General features: G+C 39.6%; 1 protein-coding gene across 12 annotated transcripts in view; it reads left to right on the top strand.

Annotated features, from left to right (window-relative positions):
* CELF1 (CUGBP Elav-like family member 1) overlaps nucleotides 1–20,305 on the top strand; it is an 80,886-nt gene that overhangs the window by 42,173 nt on the left and 18,408 nt on the right. For 9 of the 12 annotated variants that reach the window (XM_077114627.1, XM_077114626.1, XM_077114623.1 and 6 more), the window contains exons 2-5: nucleotides 4,694–4,731; nucleotides 9,631–9,672; nucleotides 10,922–11,073; nucleotides 19,806–19,993. In XM_077114627.1, coding sequence (XP_076970742.1) covers nucleotides 11,003–11,073; nucleotides 19,806–19,993 — 259 coding nt within the window. In that variant the 5' untranslated portion in view covers nucleotides 4,694–4,731; nucleotides 9,631–9,672; nucleotides 10,922–11,002. The remainder of the gene's footprint in view (nucleotides 1–4,693; nucleotides 4,732–9,630; nucleotides 9,673–10,921; nucleotides 11,074–19,805; nucleotides 19,994–20,305) is intronic. The other 3 variants (XM_077114628.1, XM_077114630.1, XM_077114629.1) reach the window with 3 other exon arrangements.

Here is a 20,305-nt window from a genome sequence, read left to right as displayed (position 1 = left end):
TGATTAGTATCCTACTTTTGTAGAGCTTTTTTTTTTTAATAATTCATTTTTCTCTTTCTCTTGACTAGGCAATTAGGGTGTTCCTTAGCGAGCAAAGGGCTTCTGCCAAGTTCTCTGAGACCTAGATACGTGTCCTTCACTCTTTTATGCATTGGCCTTTCTTATAACCCCAGGCCTCCAAAGCTCTTTGTAGACTAAAGATCCTGACTAGCATGCAGTCTGAATCTGGCCTCAGAGGATAAAAGAGGTGATGCCCATAAAAACCTTTATGTACAGTAGCATTTTTCACACTGTTTAGCAGAACACTTTTTGGAACCATGGTTCTCTGGCTTTTTCTTTGCTCTTTATATCTTCCAGAACAAAGCTAACAAATAGAAATATTTAACTTGCTTGTGACCCTCCAAGGTAGCTGTTACTCCAGAGCCTTCTCAAGATACACTGTCTCAGTAAAAGTTTGTACCTCCTAGAGGATGGTCCCATTTCTCTAGAGCGTCTGTGCAGCACGTGGGTGGAAAGCACATGGGCTCTTGGGTTAGACTTGCATCCGCAGTACCTGCTGAGAGAGCTCCTGCAAATTACCTTCCTTAGTGTCTGAATCCTGAGACTAGCCCCCACCTTAAATTATATAAGATACAGAATGGAATGAAATACAGTGTTGTGAATTTAGTAAATGTAGATTATTTTCCTCTTAGTAACTTTTGATGATCTAGGCAGGTCCAGGTAAATGCTTTAGAAGTTTAAGAAAAAATGTTTTTTAATTGTTAGGAGGGCATACCTCTTCTGTTTCTAATGGCATTATCCGCCTAGCCCACCAATTATGTTTTCAATTCACTGCCAACGTCTTTGCAGTTGTGACCATTCCTCTCAACTTCTAACAGTGGGTCAGCTACATAGGTCAAGTTTTCATCTTTTTGTGTGTCTTCGTTATTTTAATGTAGCAAGGCTATAGAAACCTTCTAAAACAGAAACACAGTGAAATATTTAAAAGCCCTTCCCACTCATTTATCAGTGTACTCCTTGACTAGAACCTAAGAAGTTGGTTCAAATGTTAGGTTGTAGAGATTATTAGTATGGCACATTACCATTTTTGCTAAGGAGTAACTCTATCTTATAATGCTATACTTTTTTTTTCTTTCTCTAATTTATAGTATACCTGATGCACAGAAAACAATGTTGGTATTACAGAATGCTTTTGGGTCAACCCTTTCAGTTCTTCCTAGCCCACCTGCATAGTTCACCATTTTAAGCACTCTTTTATACAAGGCACTTATAAAAAGAAGTGATGATGGTGTGGGAAAAAGGGGAAAAGATGAAACTGGATTAGTGTCTATTCTCTTGCCTCCCCTACTCAGCAAAGGGTTGAGCCACAGGGTTGAGGTTTGCAGTTCAGACTTCCTTCCCCTCTGAGTAGACATGACTTACTGTGAATATGGTAATATTTTTAATCTGGTTCTCATCTTTCCTGTCCTGGAGAGAGGCCTGTTTGAATTGGGTCACATGCATCTTTCCCAAGGTGTGATGTCAGCTGCAGCAGCCCTGGTAGATATTCAGAGACCAGATGTCACAGAGTGTTCTTGCCCAGCCCACAACCATCAGAGCAAGATCAGGTCTTCATTTGTTCCTTTTCCCCAAGACTATAACAATAGAAAAGTAGTGAGGGAAGCGAGTTCTCCTTTCCTTTAAAGACCCAGTAAGAGGGTCTATTGGCTGATCTAGTTTATCTTTCTTTTTTATTTTATCTTTCTTAAAGACAAAATTAAATCAAACCATTTTTAAAATTGGTTTAGATTAATATTGGTCATTGGAAAGTTACCTTGATTCATGATATATTTTGAGCTAAAGCATGCTATCTTAACCCTGAATATTATTAGCATGGCTTATATTTCTATTTTCAAGAAGAAAAAGACCATGACAATATTTGATGTGGAAAAATCCCTAACATCTAGATTAACACGTGTGTATTAGGGTTCTCCAGGGAAACAGAACCAACAGGAAGTTATATATATATTTATATATATTATTATAAATATATATAGACCTCATATATATGTGTGTATATATGTGAGATTTTTTAATACGAATTGACTTACGTGACTGTGGGGGTGGACAAGTCCAAATTCTATAGGGCAGGCCACAAGCTGATTGACTGAAGTAGAGATGAAAATTCTCCCTTCTGACTGCTGAAATCATCACTTCTTTTAAGTAAGTTTTCGGCTAATTGAATGAGACTTCTCTTATTGTTAAGGCAGTCTCCTCAGTCGATTGTAGATGCAATCAGCCATAGATGCAGTCAAATACTGGTGAATTAAATCCATAGAATATCTTCACAGTAACAGTCAAGCCAGTGCTTGCTTGTCCAAACAACTGGATACCATAACCTAGCCAAGTTAACACGTAACCATCACATCCTGCTTTACCTTTTTCATCTTAAATTTCAAGGTTGTGTGGGCACAAATTAAACTCTTGAGAATCCCATTCAACAGACAACCAAAATAATGGAATTTCTCACGATTTCACAATATACTCAAAGTGTTAAAGCCAGTTTTGCACTTACAGCCATTAGATAATCTGCAGATAGCAATAATATCAAAAATGATAGAATTATGTAAGAGTGTTCTCAAAATTTTTATTTAGAGTGTTAGTTTCTGCATCACATATTGAATAGAAGAAATTTCTAGGTTTTAATGCATTAATACATTAAATGAATTAATTTAATGCTTTAATGCATTCATCATTAATTGCTTTTGCTTTTCAGGGTATGTGTGATGTTGGCTTTTTTCCCAAGATGCTTTCACAAGTATCTCACTGCTCCCCAGTGAAGTGGATAGGTATTATTTTCCTGGTCTTACAGAAGACAACGCCAAGGATCACAGGAATTGAAGTGATTCACCTAAATGGCCATAACTAGTAAAAGGCAGGGCTGGAGCCGGGACTTACCCACCTCTCAGGTTGGGCTCTTCTGTTCTTCTGCAGTGCTCCATTGTAAGTTACTTTATCAGAAAGGAGCGACACTGAAACCCAATATCCTCTTCAGCCCAGCCGACCAGACCCAGTCCCAGCTCATTTCTAATAATTTACCTTGGTTTATTTATTATATAACAATTTATACCATCCCAGTACCTATGCTTTGTACTAGAGAAATGAATTTTCTTGATTCTGTTTGAAGGTCTTTGGAAATCTGAATTGCTGCTAAGAAATTCAGTTTGCTACTTAATGCAAAAAAAAAACCTGATTATTATAAAAAAGTATTAATAGCTGAGCTGATGTCTCATAATTATCAGAAGTAGATTAAAAAAATCTACATTTGTATTCTGCTCTGCAGCCAACCCCTGTCCTTTAAAGATACTTTTCAGTATTTGAGTTACTTGTGAACAAATTTTAAAAATCCAAGGTGATATGAAGCCTAGCTTATTTCAAATTGAAACATAATGTTTGGTGGTGTTCTTTAATATTTTAACAAAAAGAACATTTGTTTTGGAGATGCCAAGGCAAACCCCAAATGCTTTGTGTTCTTGACTATGGTTTAATTTAATAACTAACTCAGTTTTTTTAATATTAAATAAGAATGAGCTGGAAATTGGTGATTTACTTGACCAACATTGGACCTTGAAAATTAAATAATTGGTCTAAAGATATTAGCAAAGTGCTGATTTAAATTTTATTTCTAGAAGTTTTTTGTTACTATTGACTTTCCCTTGATTAAAATTATTAGAAGTATCAGTATTTCATTAGCAAAATTGGAAACTAATTAGATCCATGTGAAAAGTCAGATCAAATACTTGTAACACCTATTATGTATTGATCAAGAAACTTTACCTGCAGAGAGGATAGGCAGAGGGTAGTATCTTATTAGTTAGTTCTGGGTCTGGGTCTGTCTTTCCGAATTCTTCTGCCCCTTTCCAGTGTAGGCGTCATCTTGGGTGGCTTTCGGCAGATTTCTCTCTGTTGCCTGGGCCAGACTGAAATACAGCTGGCATGAGTTGTAAATGAAAGTTTTGTAAGAATTTGGGTAGCTTTATAATCAATCTTTGCTTGCAAGTTTGTTCGATAATGTTAAAAATAAAACGAATTGGTTTTGTGGTTCTTTTTGCTTTTTCCTTCGATTAACTTCCCCATTTTCTGTTTTTTTTTTGGTTTCTGTGGCTCACCACTGCCCTAGGGCCGCTGAGATGCCTTTACCAAGGCAGGGACTTGATTGACTTTGAAGGGTTTCGTGCCCGGCCCCTGTGTGCTCAGGAAGACTACTTTGGGGAAATAACATGGCCTCTCCACATTAATAACATGATCCTTAATTGCCAAAAGAATTATGCAGCCTTTAGCATTTTCATAGTCTCTTATCCAGAAAGAGATGCTAAAAATGATTGTTTTAGTGACCTGGATGTGCAGAAATTCAACCCCAGGAGTCCTAGTCATCATTTTATTTGTTGTGACATTTTGGGGCAAGACTTTTTTTTTTTTTAACATTCTTGTATTTTAGTTCTCCATCTTATAAGTTGATGCTGTTTTTAAGTTAGTGTTGAGATATTAAATGTGACCTTTTGTGTACTTTAACAGCTGGGGAGAGAGGAGTTCTTTTGTGTTTTTGTCTTCTGCCATGGTGATGAAGGGGCTTTTCTTTGGAAGGAATCTGCATATGTGGAACCATGAGACTTGTAGGCATGACACACTCATTTTTCTTTCCTTGGTTTTTTAGAGTGAAGACATAGTCCAGAGGGAGGTGTAAAGCTACAGGTATGGGCTAAGTGCTGGATGGATGTGTTCCATGGGCTTCTGTTTAACCTTGCATGAGACCTGTTGTGCAGATGTGCAAAGTTGCCTTTAAAAGGTGATGACTTCTTTCTACATTATGGAATATAACTTGCAAAATGTCCAAAACTAGGAGGATAGAAACACTTCCTTGTTCTCTTTCCCCTCTTTCCCCTTAGCTATTTACCAAGGCAGTCTTATCTCACTGGAACTAGCTGCGGTGGGAGTGAGAGTGTGTGCGTGGGAGGGGGTGTGTTGGGAGAGGGGGTGGGGTTTGGGAGCAACACTGTACGTACAATGGCTGCCCTGCTGGCTTTGTTTCCCCCGCTCTGCCTCACTGGTGAAGTCCCTGCTAAGCTAGAGCAAAGATGGGGATGAACTTAGTGGATTCCACATACAGTATTATCTTCTTGGAACCATACTTTGTTCAAATACTGATTTTTAAAATCAGCGCTGGAGCGTAAATAAGTTTTAAATTTATGGTTTATTGTTAACAACTAAGATTATGTTCTAAAACTAGTTAGGGATCTGAAAATATGACTGACTTGAAGAGTGGTCACAATTTGTCAGAACAGTTTGCTAAGTCAAGGTTAGCAGTAGAAACTCCAAGTTGAGGGCTCTGGCCTTAGCTTTTGCTGAGCGCACTAATCACAGAAGAGCGTTTTTCTGCTAGTCCTTCACATTAGCACTGATTGGGGAAGAAATAGTAGTGATTAAGGATAGTGAGGAAGACTTTCTAGCTTCCCAAAAAAGGTGATGGCTTTCCTTCCTTTGGCCTTATCATGTCCTCTCAGTATACTGTATATTGCACACACCAGTTACTAAACTTAGTGCTTTTAGATTTGAAATAGAAAAAATTTTACTGTATTTCTAGTCCTTTACTTTAAGCAGACCTTTCCCATCTCAAGTTCAGACGTATTTACTTCATTTAGACTCCTTTATTTATTTAATATTTTTATTGAGAAATCTTCAAATACATATAGTCCATCCACCATATACAGTCAGTGGCTCACAATAACATCACATAGTTGTATTCATCACTGTGATCATTTTTAGAATATTTGCATCACTCTAGAAAAAGAAATAAGATCTCATGCATCCCATACCCCTTACCCCTCCCTCTCATTGACCATGAGTATTTCAATCTATACAATTTTTTTATCCCATAACCCCCCTTTTTCCCTTTTTTTTTTTTATTCATCTGTCCATACCCTGGATAAAGGAGCTTCAGAAACAAGTTTTTCACAATCACACAGTAACATTGTAAAAGCTATATAATTATGTAGTCATCTTCAAGAATTAAGGCTACTGGAACACAACTCAGCCATTTCAGGTAATTCCTTCCAGCCGTTCCAATATACCGTAAACTAAAAAGAGATATCTATATAATGCATAAGAGTAACTTCCAGGATAACCTCCTGAGTCTGTTTGAAATCTCTCAGCTACTGAAACTTTATTTCTTCTCATCTCTACCCCCTTTTGGCCAAGCACACTTTCTCGTTCCCATGATTCCAAGTCCTGGCTCACCCCAGGACTTCTGTCCCATGTTGTCCTCTGTGAACAGTGGGTTCACCTACTGAATTGGTTTAGAGAGAGACCACATCTGAGCAACAAAAGAGGTGCTCTGGGAGTGACTCTTCGGCATAATTTAAGTCGGTTTAGCTTCATCTTTCCAGGAATAAGTTTCATGGGGTCGAACCCCAAGATTAAGGGCTCGGCCTATTGAATTGATTGTCCCCATTGCTTGCAAGAATATCAAGAATTCCCCAAATGGGGAAGTTGAATATTTCCCCAGTTTTTTATTCTCTGCCCAAATTATTCTGGTATATAGTGGGGCATCATACTAACCTGTACAAACCAACAAGATCCCATGCACTATTCAAGATTCTATATAATTATGGTGTTCAAATAAACTAACCGTAAAGTTAAATTAGATACTGTGCTATCCAAAATATAAATTTTGCACCAAATAGACGTCTGTCCCTTTGGTCTCACACAGAAGTTTTACAATATGGACCATACTGGGCGGGCCACGGTGGCTCAGCAGGTAGAGTTCTCACCTGCCATACCAGAGACTGGGTTCAATTCCTGGTGCCTGCCCATGGCAAAAACAAACAAACAAACAAACAGGACCATATCATGCTTTACTTTTTAGCAGTTGCTGAATGGGGTACTGCTACTTTTATAGCTTCTCTGAGTCTCAGGTGTCACATAAATACCTGAAGTTTCTGGGAATGACCAGGTTATAAACAAAAATAGCTCAGTATCTCAAAATTTAGAAATTAACAGTTACAACTCCAAAATAGATGTGACTGCTTTAAGAGTTTACAGTCTAGAACCCTTTACAATAGGCCTCAACCTGATAACTCATGTTTTCAACTTCAGTTCTCCAAATTTGTATATTATAGTTAGTCCATATGAGTGAGGCATGATAATATTTGTCTTTTTGTTTCTGACATTTCATTCAGCATACTGTCCTCACCTAGTTGAATGCCTCACAACATTTAGACTCTTAATGAAAATCCACAAAGGTTTTTTGTTTGTTTTAAATTACTTAACTGTTGTATTTCTGCTGTTAAAAAAAAAAAAGAACTTCCACAAAGTAAAATGCCACAGAGATATTATCAATTTGTGGCAGCATATTCTTGCATATACAAGGTACTGTGCTGGAACTCAAGGAGACCCACTAATTTTATTAGAAGGACTCAGTTTTAGAAGTGAAATTTCTGTCCATAATGTTTTAAGTTACTCTTCCAGTAACATCAGTTGCTTCTTTTCTACTTCCCTTATGTTTACCTAACTGCCAACAGCTCTGGGGTAAAAATACCCAGTCCACTTACGGTCTGAGGTTATGGCTTTTTCCTAGATTTTTGACTTCTTGTGTCCTTATGTAGACTGAAGTTAATTTTTCATGACATAGATTGTTTATAATACACAATTCTAAACTCCCCTGCTCTCATATAATCGGATCCCACATTATTGCTCTGTAAACACAGTCAGGCTATGAGGAATCCCCTGGTTACATCAGTCAACACGGGCGGTCTGACATTTGCTTATGTCATTGACAGACTTTTCTTTGCTCTTTCACCTTTTTGGTAAAACAAATGGTGTGAGTTCTAGGATTTCTGTCTACTAACACAATTTTGTAATATTTTCCTGTTGAATTTATTTTATTCTCATATTTTAAGGGCAGAGCTTGTTGTGCTCTTGAGTGTTTCCCTTATCTGTCCTGATCATTTTTAATGATTTGGTTCTTGTGTTACAGCAGGCTGGTTGTGCCTGCTCTCACATAATCAGACTTTGAAGTATTGCCCTTTAAAAAAAAAAAAAAGTTAAAAAAAGAATAATAAGACCTTAGAAAAGAAGTGGAGAATATTTATGACAAAGAAAACCGATAGAGACAACCAGGGAAAGAAAAGGAAACCATGAAAGTAAATTCAGAGTAAGAGGACAGAGAATGAAAGGAGACTGAGGGAAAGTTAAGACCTTCTTGGTTATAACCCCTCCTGGCATCTCTTTATTTCTGATATTTCCTTTTGAGAAAAGCCTGAAATGTCTATGAAGTTTGAAATCCAAAAACACCTTATGGACACTTTACTGTGAATAATGGGCTTTTGATTCCTTTTAATTTCCCTTTAATATCTACATTTTTTGCATTCCCATAGTTTTTTTTTTACTATCACTTAACTTTTAACCCTTTTCTAAGATTTGGTCGTTTGTGATTAATTTCTGTGCTCTCTTTTCTTACATACATGTTGGGTTTAATTCTACTGAGATAACTATTGTGACCTGCCTAAAGAGATATTCCGTCCTTCATGTTACATTTCCATTTTGTAGGTTTTTAAAGTAGTGTTGGTTTATAAATTATAAAAAGGATTTTTAGTAGCAGAGCAGGCACAGAGAATGTATGGGCCCTCCCCTCTGTGCTTCCCCTTTTAACTGTTTTATAAATGTGACTGGGAAAAAAGTGGCTTAAAAATACTACTCTAAATCAGTGTTTCTCAGTTTTTGACTTGGCAAAAATTATCGTACATCTTTTCATATACTAGGCAGTGCTTGGCAACTCAGTATTAAGTCTCCCACATTTAAAAACTCCTTTGTTTTAGATAAGATTAAAATAGAGATGTATTTAGAAGTCATATATATTCTCAGTTAGTGAATAAGCACAACAGTAACCACCGGGGTTTCTTGATATTTGTTGGTATTTAAAAGGAATCCTTGAGTTATCTCGTTTGGTTTTTGACTGACCTCCACAGTTGCTCCTTGGTCCAGGTTGCTTTCGATAGGAAGGAGTCATGTGACCAGCTCCAGGAGCCGTAGGAGAATGGAGGACAGATGTAACCAGTCCCTAACCAGTCCCTGTGAGGGTTTGCACCGTTGGCCCACAGTCGGGGTTTGATGAGCTGTGCACTGTGCCAGCTGCATGGTCGTCCTCACTTGTACCTGTTTTTTGCTCCTTCCTTTAATGGGACAGAGCAGAACTCCTGCCGCTTCTTTCTCTAAAGTGATAGGTTAAATAAGCCAGGGTCTCTGACAGAAGTGAAAAAGCAGTGAGCTACTGTTATAGTTATAGATTTTGGATAGTTATGTCTGAACATTAGTCAGAATTTAATGTTAAACAGAAATCAGTCAGAAGACACGATTTCTACCTGTCTGGATCAGACACAAACAGGTGTCAGCCTTTGTTACACAGGCTGGAACTTTTAGGCCTGTGCCAGGACGTACTTGCTTACCCCCTTGCTTGCTCACTCCTTTCCTGCCTTCCTCTCTTCCTCCCTTCCACCCCTCGTCCATCCATCTTTTTTTTCCCTTTTAAATAGTTCTGTATGTTTAGGAGTTTATTTGTTTACCTTTTTACAGGCTGAATATAACTTCTTTTTTCAGAGTTGCCTGTGTTGTGAGCTGAGCTTGGGTGAGATCTTTGAGGTAAGGCAACCTTAATGATAAAAATGGAAAGGAGGCCTGTGAAATTTGGGAGCCTTTAGAGATAGAGTTTGCGAGTCACTACCTAAATATTGAAATACAACCATTGTTCTCTGGGGGGATGTGGAGCTAAACTTACAACAGGATCACCACATCTGCCCTGACTGCTGAGCATATCCATCTCTACTGCTCACCCAGGATAGAGTTTTGTGTGTGCATTCATTAATCTTGACTTTAGCAACAGTTTAAAGAAAAAGGAAAGAGAGAATTAAGACTTGGCCTACATTTCTCTGTCCTTTCTGCACATGTTTGAGGTGTTTTTTGTTTGTTTGTTTACACGTTTGAGTTTTTGTCCCTGGTAGGCCCCAGTTCTTCATTATTATCACTGTGGTGGCTTTTCTTTGTTAGTTTGCTTTTGTTTATGTTTCTTTAGAAGGGTCAAAGAGAGAACTAGACTGTTAGTACTTTATCAAGAGGCAGAATATTAGTCTTCCATTTTATATTCTAGCAAATTAAGTTTCAGGGTTAGTAAAGAAATTTTTCCTGTGCCACCTAATGAATGCCACTGAACCAGGGGGTTTTAATGTTGTTCGCCCTGATGAGGAGAACTGTGTTAGCATACTTTGCTCTCAGCAGCATCAAACTAGAAAGGTTGGTCCAGTGCAGGCAGTTAGTTGTACATGAATGGTAAGTTTCTGGTGGCCAGATCTTCACCAGCTCAACTCTGACCTGCTTCTGATGGCCATGCCTCCTCAAGCGATTATCCCGAGGTCAGTTTGGACCAAAGCACTGTGCTCCTCACCGTCTTTGGCCCATGAAAACTACGTTTAAAACCAAGGCTAACAACCCAAGTTCTTCCTTCCAGAAATATTTTCTGACCACATGAAGTGAACTTCTAATTGCTACAGGTAGTTTCTGTCTTTGGGGGACCTCAAAAATTGATTTGCTGGGAGGATGTGAAACAAGTTTGTGTTTCTTCTGCTCTGTTAGCCACTGCTATCTTCATGGATCTGACACTCTATTTATCTGACAGTGCACTTAGTACTGCTTCGCCAGGGAAAACCACACAAAACAAGCCTGGTGCATCAGCACTCTCATTGTGTGCTGGGCTGAGCCTCCCTTCACATGGTTACATCCCCTTATTAACCCAGTACTCCCTCTCCCTTCCCCAGTCCTGCCTGTTTCTGTGGCACTTACTGCTGGTTTCCCTGAGTGCCTGTTTTCTACACTTTGTGTTTTTTGTGGGGCCCAGGAAGCCAAAGCTCTGTGTATTTGTGGATCAGACAAGTGCAGCAAGTGTGTGTCATTGGCTTCTGAAGGGGAGAGTGAGGTGATGGCTGCGTTTAAGTTGGATTTCCTTCCGGAAATGATGGTGGACCATTGCTCTTTGAATTCCAGTCCTGTGTAAGTATTTTTGTCGTCTAATTTTTATCATAAGCAGAGGAACTGGGCTGTGTTATTATTTGATGAACTGGTCTCTTTCATTAGAAGAGGGAATCAATAATTGGGTGAGGAAGCCAAAGTCTTTTTTTTAATTGCAGTTTAATTCTGTCTCATTACTGCTGCTGGTTTCCTCAGGGCTCTAAGTAAGTTCTTCACATAAGGGTGCCCTTGATATAAGAGCAGCAACATCAGCCCCAGTATGCTAGTTCTAGTCCCTTCAAGCTGTAATATTTTCCTATATGATAGATTCCAAGGTGTATTTTTTAAAAACTATCAGCATTATTGCTTTGGGTTGGGTATGCAATTTGAAATAATCCTTTGAGAAGAAAGTGGGGGTTTTGTTTTTATTTAACAAATTCTTAGGCTCATATCACAGGAGAGACTGGTAGACGGGGTGTGGGTAGTACTATATTCAGCATTCTGTACTGACATGCACCTGTAGTCCTGGACCTTGATTTTTCCCCAATATAATTGAAAATGGAACTCGGCACATGATTTCAGGAGCATCAGGTGGCCCCCAACAAACAAAATTAAATTAATTTTGAGTGGACATTTTCCCAAATTAATTTCAAATGTGGGAATGAGAGACCTTGTTAGCTTCAGTACCATGTAAGATGTGACACTGCCATTGCACATGCCTAAAATATTAGCCCGGCCCTGGGTTATTGCTACAGGGAACCTCTTGGGAAAGGGCGCATGTCCAACCCCTGAATTCAGTTGCTTTAACCAGGTGTCACAGTTTCTTGAAACCTCAACAAATGCCATCAGTATTAAATGATAAAATAGTTCCTAGATAACAGGTGTTACAGCAAGCTCAGGCCTGCATGTGAAAACCAGTCTGCTCTGGAATTAAGTGTAACAGGTGTTGATAATAGCAGATACTGCATACATACCTCCTTGTGGAATCCTTTGGGGCCCCAGAGTTAGCTGGCTTGCTCTTTTGAAATGGATCCTATGTCTTCTCTGTAGTTTCCAAAATAATGGTAATTCAAATGTCTTTTTATGAGGGTTTTTTACTGCTAAAAATTTAAATTAGCAGTATATGAAAGGTGAAATAACAGTGAATATCATCATGAAAACTTTATACGTAATAAATATTCCCATGTCCCAGGATATATGATCCCTAAAAATAGGACGTTGTGGCTCAAATTATCTTTCATTGCAACACTTTCTCTGTGTGCTTTGCCATTGTCTAGTGTTCAGCCCTTTGGCACATTTTTCCTCAGCCTGTTTTCTCATCTTTTAAGAGGTTGGACTACACAGTGTTCAATGAAGTGTGGACTGTGTATCACTGCATGGAAAGCACTTGAACATAAAAATAGATTCCTGGACCCATTCCCAAACATTGTTATGCTAAACTGGGCCCAAGAATCTGTGTTGTAACAAGTGTCCTGCATGCTTTTGATGCACACTAAAGTTTGAGAACTAATGGACTTAATGTAGGTCATTCTGAGTTGAGTTAATGTTACTTTTTCCAAGTGCATTTGCATCTGATTTAGTGATCCATCTTTACAAAAACCATGTGAAGCTAATTGGCCACACGCAATTGCCCCTATTCTACAGATGAGGAACCCGGTTTACAAGAGGTGCTATAACTGACTTGACTTAGGACAGTTGAGTTTACAAGTTCCAGTGTAATGATACCCTCTTTTTATTTTGCCCACTAGACCAGGCTGCCTGATGTTTCGATGAGCCATCAGCTCTTCCCTTCATTGCAAGTCTTTGGGCCACTCTCATGAACAGTGTATACCAAAACACTTCAGACAGTAAGGAACTGGGAAGAAAGTTCTTGAGAATAGTGTGTACTTGCCATTTCTTTCTGGAGTCTCAGCCCCTCTTCTCACTTGCATTACTTGAGCAGGAGACTTAACAGCAAGTGTTTTCTTTCTCAAGTAATTTTGCCTGGGAATGTGTTCTAGCAATGTATCTTATTTCAGAATTTCTTTATAGCAGAAGAGGTGGTGGTGGAGGTTTGGAGACCTGAGTTCTGGTCCTTGTTTCTACTCTGATCTCTTTCAGCTGCCACTGGTTCCTTGCTTTGCTTGCACCCTAGTTTTCTGGGTTTGTTTTGTTTTTTTTTAATTTTAAATTTTTTGTTAATTAAAAAAAAATTACAAGAAAGAAACACAAACCTTCCCAACACATACACTCAACAATTCACAATATCACATTTTCTGGGGTTTTTGTCTCAGACTTTTTTCTTTTAGCTCTCTCATTGTTTAAGGGGACTACTGATCTGCTTCTCTAATTCTCAGATCTATAGCATTCCCCTAAATGTCCCTGAACTCTAGGACGTTGTCCTGAACTATCTGTTATCAATAGCTTCTTCCTCGTCTCCCATGTTGAGTAAGCTCCAAGTCCTAGTGACTCCTACCCCCATGCTTCTCAGCGTCGTCAGAGGCTGGACCCTCGTCTTCTCTTAAGAGCCAGTTAATGCGAGAACCTCCTCTTCTCCCATGTTTCCTCACTTTATTTCGTTCTCTAGATTATTGCCAAATGTCTTTTTTTTTAGCCAGATGTCTTTTGAAAAGACATATCTTGTCATTCTTTTTCTTTAAAATCTTGGCGTGAAGTCCAAGTCCATCAGTATAATATGGAAGGTTCTTCACAAGATCTCTCCAGCCTCCCTCTTTATTCTTCCAGATTTTGTAATGTTTCCCTTTTTTTTTCTGATAGATTTTCTCTTTTTTATATGCTCCCCCAACTTTTTCAGGTCCTTTTTCTACCTCTCTAAGGTTATTTCACTCTTCTGTTATCACCCTTCTAGGTCTTTACCATTTCCTTGTCACCCCTTAGCGTTTATACCTTCATGCTATAGAATAGCATTTTTCCCAGTTGCTTGTTCAGCTTAAATCTCCTACACACACACGCACACACCCTCCCAATAAAGTAAAACCACTTCTTTCACAGACCTTTTATATATCTGTTACAGTATTTGTAGAGTATTGCAGTTGGTCCCTCCCCTTGTTCAGCACCACTGACTGCAGGGCAGGTGGTGCTCAGTCTGCTTGTGTGCACCCACGCTGATACATAGGGTCTGCACGTAGTAGAAGCTTGGGAAATACAGTTCGTGAGTGATAAACCGTTTGAGGTTTTTTAATAATCAAAGATGATTGCAGAGATAAGGCCTCCAGAAATTATCTCTGTACCTCAGGGAAGGAGGCTGAAAACCTTCAGAAGCAGATCGTTAGCTGTCCTTTTGTTGGGTGGCAAATCTTAAACCTTTATTGATAGCTTTTTCTAGTATCTACCACCCCAAGAGACAGAAAGATATCCCTTTACTCAAATGAAAATTACTTCCTTTACAGCGTGCACACATCCTGTCTTGTTCTCACAAGAGAACAACTGGTAAGTAACCCAGACCAGTGTTTCTGGGCCCTTTTTATTTGGACACACTTCTGTTCCAGTTTTTCCACAGCACAGTAAGTGAACCCAGGGATCTGTAGGGTTGGGTGGTGACTGGAGTTTGGGATTTAATGAGTATTTATGCCTGGGGAAATGTGAAAGTACTGGTAAGTATTAGATTTTTTTCTCTCTGTATAATGAATAAATGGATGTCAGCAGGTAATAAGGAGGGGAGAGAGAAGGCCAGTGAATAATGCAAGGTTTTGGAATGGTTTTTAAATAGATTTGAAGGTAGTATTTGTCAGCCTGTTTGGCTGCAAGGAACAGATACCCACTCAAGCTATCAAATATGAAAGGGTTTTCTTGTAAGGATGCCTATGACCTGGACTATAAGGTAATCAGGAATTCGGCAGCTGGCAGACCTAGAAATTCTTTCTTGCCCCCAGGACAAAGGTCTGACTCTCTTTGCTTGTGCTTCCTCCTCTACTCTTCTTGTTTTTTGTTTTATTTTTTAATTTGAATTTTTGTTGTGGTATTATTTTTAACTACTTTTAAATATACAGTTCAGTGATACTAATTACATTGACAATATTGTGCTAACTTCACCACCATCCGTTACCCAAACTTTCCTGTCACCCCAAACAGAAACTGTGTCCATTAATCATGTTGGCTCCCCATTCTTCCCCTCACATTTGTCTAGCATGGTTGTGCTTTGCTACCCGCCCTGACATCCAGCCTGGCTTCCAACTTGCTTTTCTCTCCCCCTCTCAGCATCCATCAAGTTGAGAAACAATTCAAATTCCGTAAAATTTACTCTCTAAAATGTACAATTCAGCAATTTTTAATCTATTCGTAAAGCTGTACATCCATCACCACTACCTCATTCCATAACATTTTCTTCCCTCCCAAGAAGAAGCCTTGTACACAGTAGCAGTCATCTCCCTCCCTTCTCCTGTCCCTGTCCTCAGGAACCACCATTCTACTTTCCATCTCTATAGACATTTCACATAAATTGAATTATACAACATGTGGCCTTTTGTAACTGGCCTCTTTCACTTAGCGTAATGTTTTCAAGGTTCATCTGTGTTGTAACATGACCTTTGTTATCTCTTGTCACAGCCTTTTCAGCTTGTACTCTTAACGCACACTATTTGTTATTGCAGCTTTTCCATTTCTGATTTTACTGCTAACTGGACCTGCTAACCAGTTCCAGATTCTGTGGAGCGGCACTGTCCACTGGAGCTTTCTGTGACGATGGGACTGCTCTGTTCTCCACAGTCCAGCCCATTGTCCACAAGCCTACGTGGCTCTGGCTACTTGATTGCTCAGTACAGCTGTAGAGGAACGTGATTGGCCAGGGCTGTCTTTCTGTTTTAAGTATAGGTCATAGGTCTTAGGTTTCTGGTCAGCCCGTGGATTGCTTACCTTTGGGTTAAGACCCCTACCCTACGGTCTGATTAGCTGGATCCAGGAGTTGGGGAGAAAGTGGGTCATTACATGATTACTGCCCCTCGGCTGAGCCTGGAGTTAGGTGGTTTTCAGAGGGGGAAAGATAGGACATAAAGGGAGAGAAGCTTTAAGAATTTTGAGGAAATGAAAACTTTGGAAATAAAGCTCTTTGTTGTTCACTACCTCGCCGCTCTTCCCAGTTGGCCTCCATCCTGTCTTCCTTCTGCATGTTCCATCAAGAGTCAGGTTAGGCCAGGCAGCCTCTGGTCCACATTTCTCACAGTTGCCTGTTCATAATGATTTGATTCTTAAAGTAATATCTGACGTTATTGCTTCTGCTGCCAAAGCAGAAACATAAGAGGATGGTGCTCTGCCTTTCTCCTGAACATCCTCCCTCTCCCTTCTTGCTCACTGCTGCAGGCCTAATTTTCTTCTCTTTATCCACTCCCAGAGCAGGGCTGGCAGCACCTCCACAGAAGATAAGAATTTCTGCAGACTTGCCTCTTGGCGATGGCAGGGACACTGTAGCCGCCTCTCTGAGGCTGCTCAAGTTGCTGGTTCCTGAACGGACAAACATCCATAACCACAACCCCTGAGGAGCTCTCATCTAGTTGGGGGCACAAGTTTGAGAATGTGTTTAGTGACCCATATATAGGAATAAGACTTAGAGTCTTGTCTCCAGGTAGTTTTTTAATGCAGGATATCCTTTTAACCCTAAGACTTGCGTGCGTCCCGGAAATGTGTAGGAAGCAGGAGGATGGCGGTGCGGTCTTGCTAATCTCCTCGGGCACATCAGCAGTTGTGTAACAGCAGGTTGTAACCACTTACTACATGTAGTTAGGTGTACATGCGGTTGCCTTTGTCTTTTCTTTTTTAATCTCTAGCTAATAGTACTGCCTTTATTTCTAACAATATCTGTACGAGCTCTAAGAAAACACCCCATGCTGTTCTTACTCTTCAGTGCACACCATATCTGACATGGTGCCCGGCCTACATACGTTAGTGCATGCCCAGTAAATAGTTAGCTGAAGGAAGGAGATGTTGGTGCATAACTCCATTTGTGTGATCCTAACTGTGTGACCTTGAGCCTGGCCTAGAAGTTTGCTGTCTCCTGGATGACAGGGCTTCTCTGGACACTGACTGTGGTAAAAGTATCATGCCCTGCACACCCCCCGCCCCCACCCCGCCAACCAGCCCTCTAGTAAAATACAATAAAAATTATTTGCTAGAAAAACAAAAGAAAATGTGAGCTTGTATTTTGTATATCTTTATTATTAGTTTGCCCAGACACGAAATTAGTCAGATTAGCTATAAAAGTTTCTAAAGACTCAAGTTTGGAGATTGTCCTGGTCCTTGGGTCCCAATTTGAAGAGCCCATCTCTAGGGCATTTTTATGGCTATTGCATTGGTATACACAGGGAAATAGGTGAACATGAATAAATGGAGTAGGATTTACGAAATGAAACAAGAAGAAGGGAGGGCATTCTGTATAGAATCTTGAATCTCCACTAAATTTTTTACTAAACAATAATCCGTGCATATTGACTCTGTTTATGCTTTTACACTAAACAGTGCGCACAAATACAGAAGGACAGGACAGGCTGGAAACAGTTGCTTCCAACGTAGTACGAATTAGATCCCTGTCTCTTCAGAAACATCTGTCAGGCACTTTATCACCAAAACATTTTGAGCACTGTTGGGGTGCTCAAATTCTAGGAAGCTAGAATAGAAATATAGAGATTAGCAACATTTTAATAAAATGATATTGAAACTGACTACAGTTGTTGGGGGGCAGGGTCTAGTTGCGGGGCTTTTTTTTTTTTTCTATCATAAGCATGGTTTTTGTTGGAACATTAGAATTAGGCCCCTAAAAGCAGTTACAATATTATGTTTTTGTAATAACCTTACATAATTGGTTTTAAATTAATAGTTTAAAATAAAACTGTTTTACAAAGCATTTACAAGAAAAAAGAGGATAAATTGATCCTCTGGCAGTCAGTAATCACAGGAGATAGTAGCTGCTCTTACCTTGGGGCACAGCATTCATTTTATTGAGGTAGTTGCTTAAATAGAGGGGGATTCTTGAGACTATTAACAAAAAATTCTTCCTATCCCCTGTTTGGGTGCTTACTTTGAACTAGGCACTGTACTGGGTGTGGCTTGCAAATAGGAAATAAAGCAGGTTTTGCTTTCCGGGGCTGTTGTTTGGGAGAGGTGGATATAGAGAGATTATGATAAGTGGTAATACCATAATGAAGATAGAAATAAAAGAAAAGTGATTAGCCTGGGAGGGACTGGGGAACCAGTGCAGGCATAGGGACGAAAGCTAGTGTGTGTATACCATTGTATTCAGTCTGACAAGTAGTGCTAGGTCCAGCAGAGGTGTTAGGAGACCAGTTCCTGTGAATGTTCAGTTATAAGAGATTTGGGAATAAAAAGAAAGAGGTTGAAGTACTTTCAGGATTCCAGCAAGAGTCTTCAGACACTATTCCACTGCATTTCCTTTAAAGAAAATTAGCATTTTATTTAGGACTGTTTATTTAGAACATGACACATTTGAATATGATAATGTGATTTCTGGATTAAGCAGTGAACACTAATATTAGAAAAGCTGTGACAGTTATTTGGAATTCAAGTTGTTACTGATTTAGATAAATGTTAAGAGTAACATTTTGAAACCAGTAAAAGGACTTGGAAATAGATACCTCCTTAGTGGAAACATTTATAACCAAGACTACTCCTGGGTTCTTAGCAGGTTCTTGGCAGGGGTAGGAATGAAGGTATTATTAAAACAGAAGCATGGAGAGTTTGGTGTAGTGGGATTGAAGGAATTTGTGGATATTATGATGGAACTTCCAGCTAGGGAATCTAACTGATAGAGTCACCAGTAAAGGGCCGTAAATTTGATAACTTAAAAAAAAAAAAAGCAAACTAGAATGATGCCAGTATTGTTTATGCTTGTATCACAGTCATTTGTTGAGGTTCAAGAGGCAAAGATTAGTTTTGGTCTGGGGCCCAATTCAGTAACACTAGGATTATTCATGAGCCAGCCACATTAATTCAAGGACTCCCATTGTAGTGACATTCCCTGCTAGGCCTTGGGAATCAAGCACTTCAGTTCAGACATCTACTGAAAGAAAATGTCTCATGTCATTGTATTCATTGAAGAGTTCTGAATCTTCTCCCCAATCAGGATTCCTTTATGTTTTTTTACATGGGCAGGCATCAGAAATCCCCGGTCTCTGCATGGCAGGCGAGAACTCTGCCACTGAGCCACCATGGCCCATCCCCCTTTATGATTTTTCAGGGACTATTTTTAAGAAGCATTTGTTTTGTTAGTTGTGCTTATTAAAACTTGATCTTGCTTTACAAGCTTTACCTCTTAAGTTCCTCTGAAAATTTTCATGCCAGACAAAGAACTAGTGACATTGTCAGTTTCTTAGTTAAAAGCTGGAGTGTCTTAATGAAAATGGTGACTTTATTTGGGATGGGGCTCGCCATGGTGAGGGAGGACCAGGACCTCTGGCAGTGTCTGGACGTGGTGAAGAGTGGCAGCAAGTCCATCCAGGGGAGTGACGTTCTCTCTAAAGGTGCTTCTGGAGGTGGAGAGTATAAAGCGCAAGGCTACCTGTTTCCTTTCCCTACCCAGTCATGAAATGGGGGGTGAGCAGGGAGTCAGGCGAGACCATGAGCAGATAGTATTCATGCGGGTGGAAGGTGCGCTCCTGTTCTTGGGCCCTCAGTTCACCCCTGTGTCCTTTTTTGAGTGTATGTGAATTTATTAAGCAAGTGAGATATTTTTTCTTATTTTTTCAGAAAGCAGTTGAGATCTTTAAAGAAAACTCCCACTGGAAAGTGACGTGATTACATAGTAGAGTCTTCATTTTTATCTCATGCAGCTCAAAGAAAATGAACGGCACCCTAGACCACCCAGACCAACCGGATCTTGATGCTATCAAGATGTTTGTGGGCCAGGTTCCAAGGACCTGGTCTGAGAAGGACTTGAGGGAGCTCTTTGAACAGTATGGTGCTGTCTATGAAATCAACGTTCTAAGGGATCGGAGCCAAAACCCTCCTCAGAGCAAAGGTGAGGCCTTGGGGTTTGGGGTTTTGACGGAGCATTAAGACTTGGGGTTTTATATATAGTTTCTGCCATGCACATGCTGCCTTTCATGGCCAGGATGCTCTGTGCTCATGTAAGGAAAAAAGTCTGTCCGTTGCAGTAGCTGTATCTTCCAACCCAGAGACATACCAATAAACATTTAAGGTGAAAATCATGAGGATAACTTGTAAGTCAGGTCTTGGGTAATCCTTTGCAAGAGTTCTAAATTCAAGAGACAGTCCCATGTGTATCTCATTAGATATTGGGAATGAAATGGCAAAAATAATATTGAAACAA

This window comes from Tamandua tetradactyla, chromosome 8 (assembly GCF_023851605.1).
Source record: "Tamandua tetradactyla isolate mTamTet1 chromosome 8, mTamTet1.pri, whole genome shotgun sequence".
Lineage (NCBI taxonomy): Eukaryota > Metazoa > Chordata > Mammalia > Pilosa > Myrmecophagidae > Tamandua > Tamandua tetradactyla.
The sequence above is the reverse complement of the archived record's forward strand: the minus strand, read 5'-3'. Positions and strand labels throughout refer to the sequence as shown.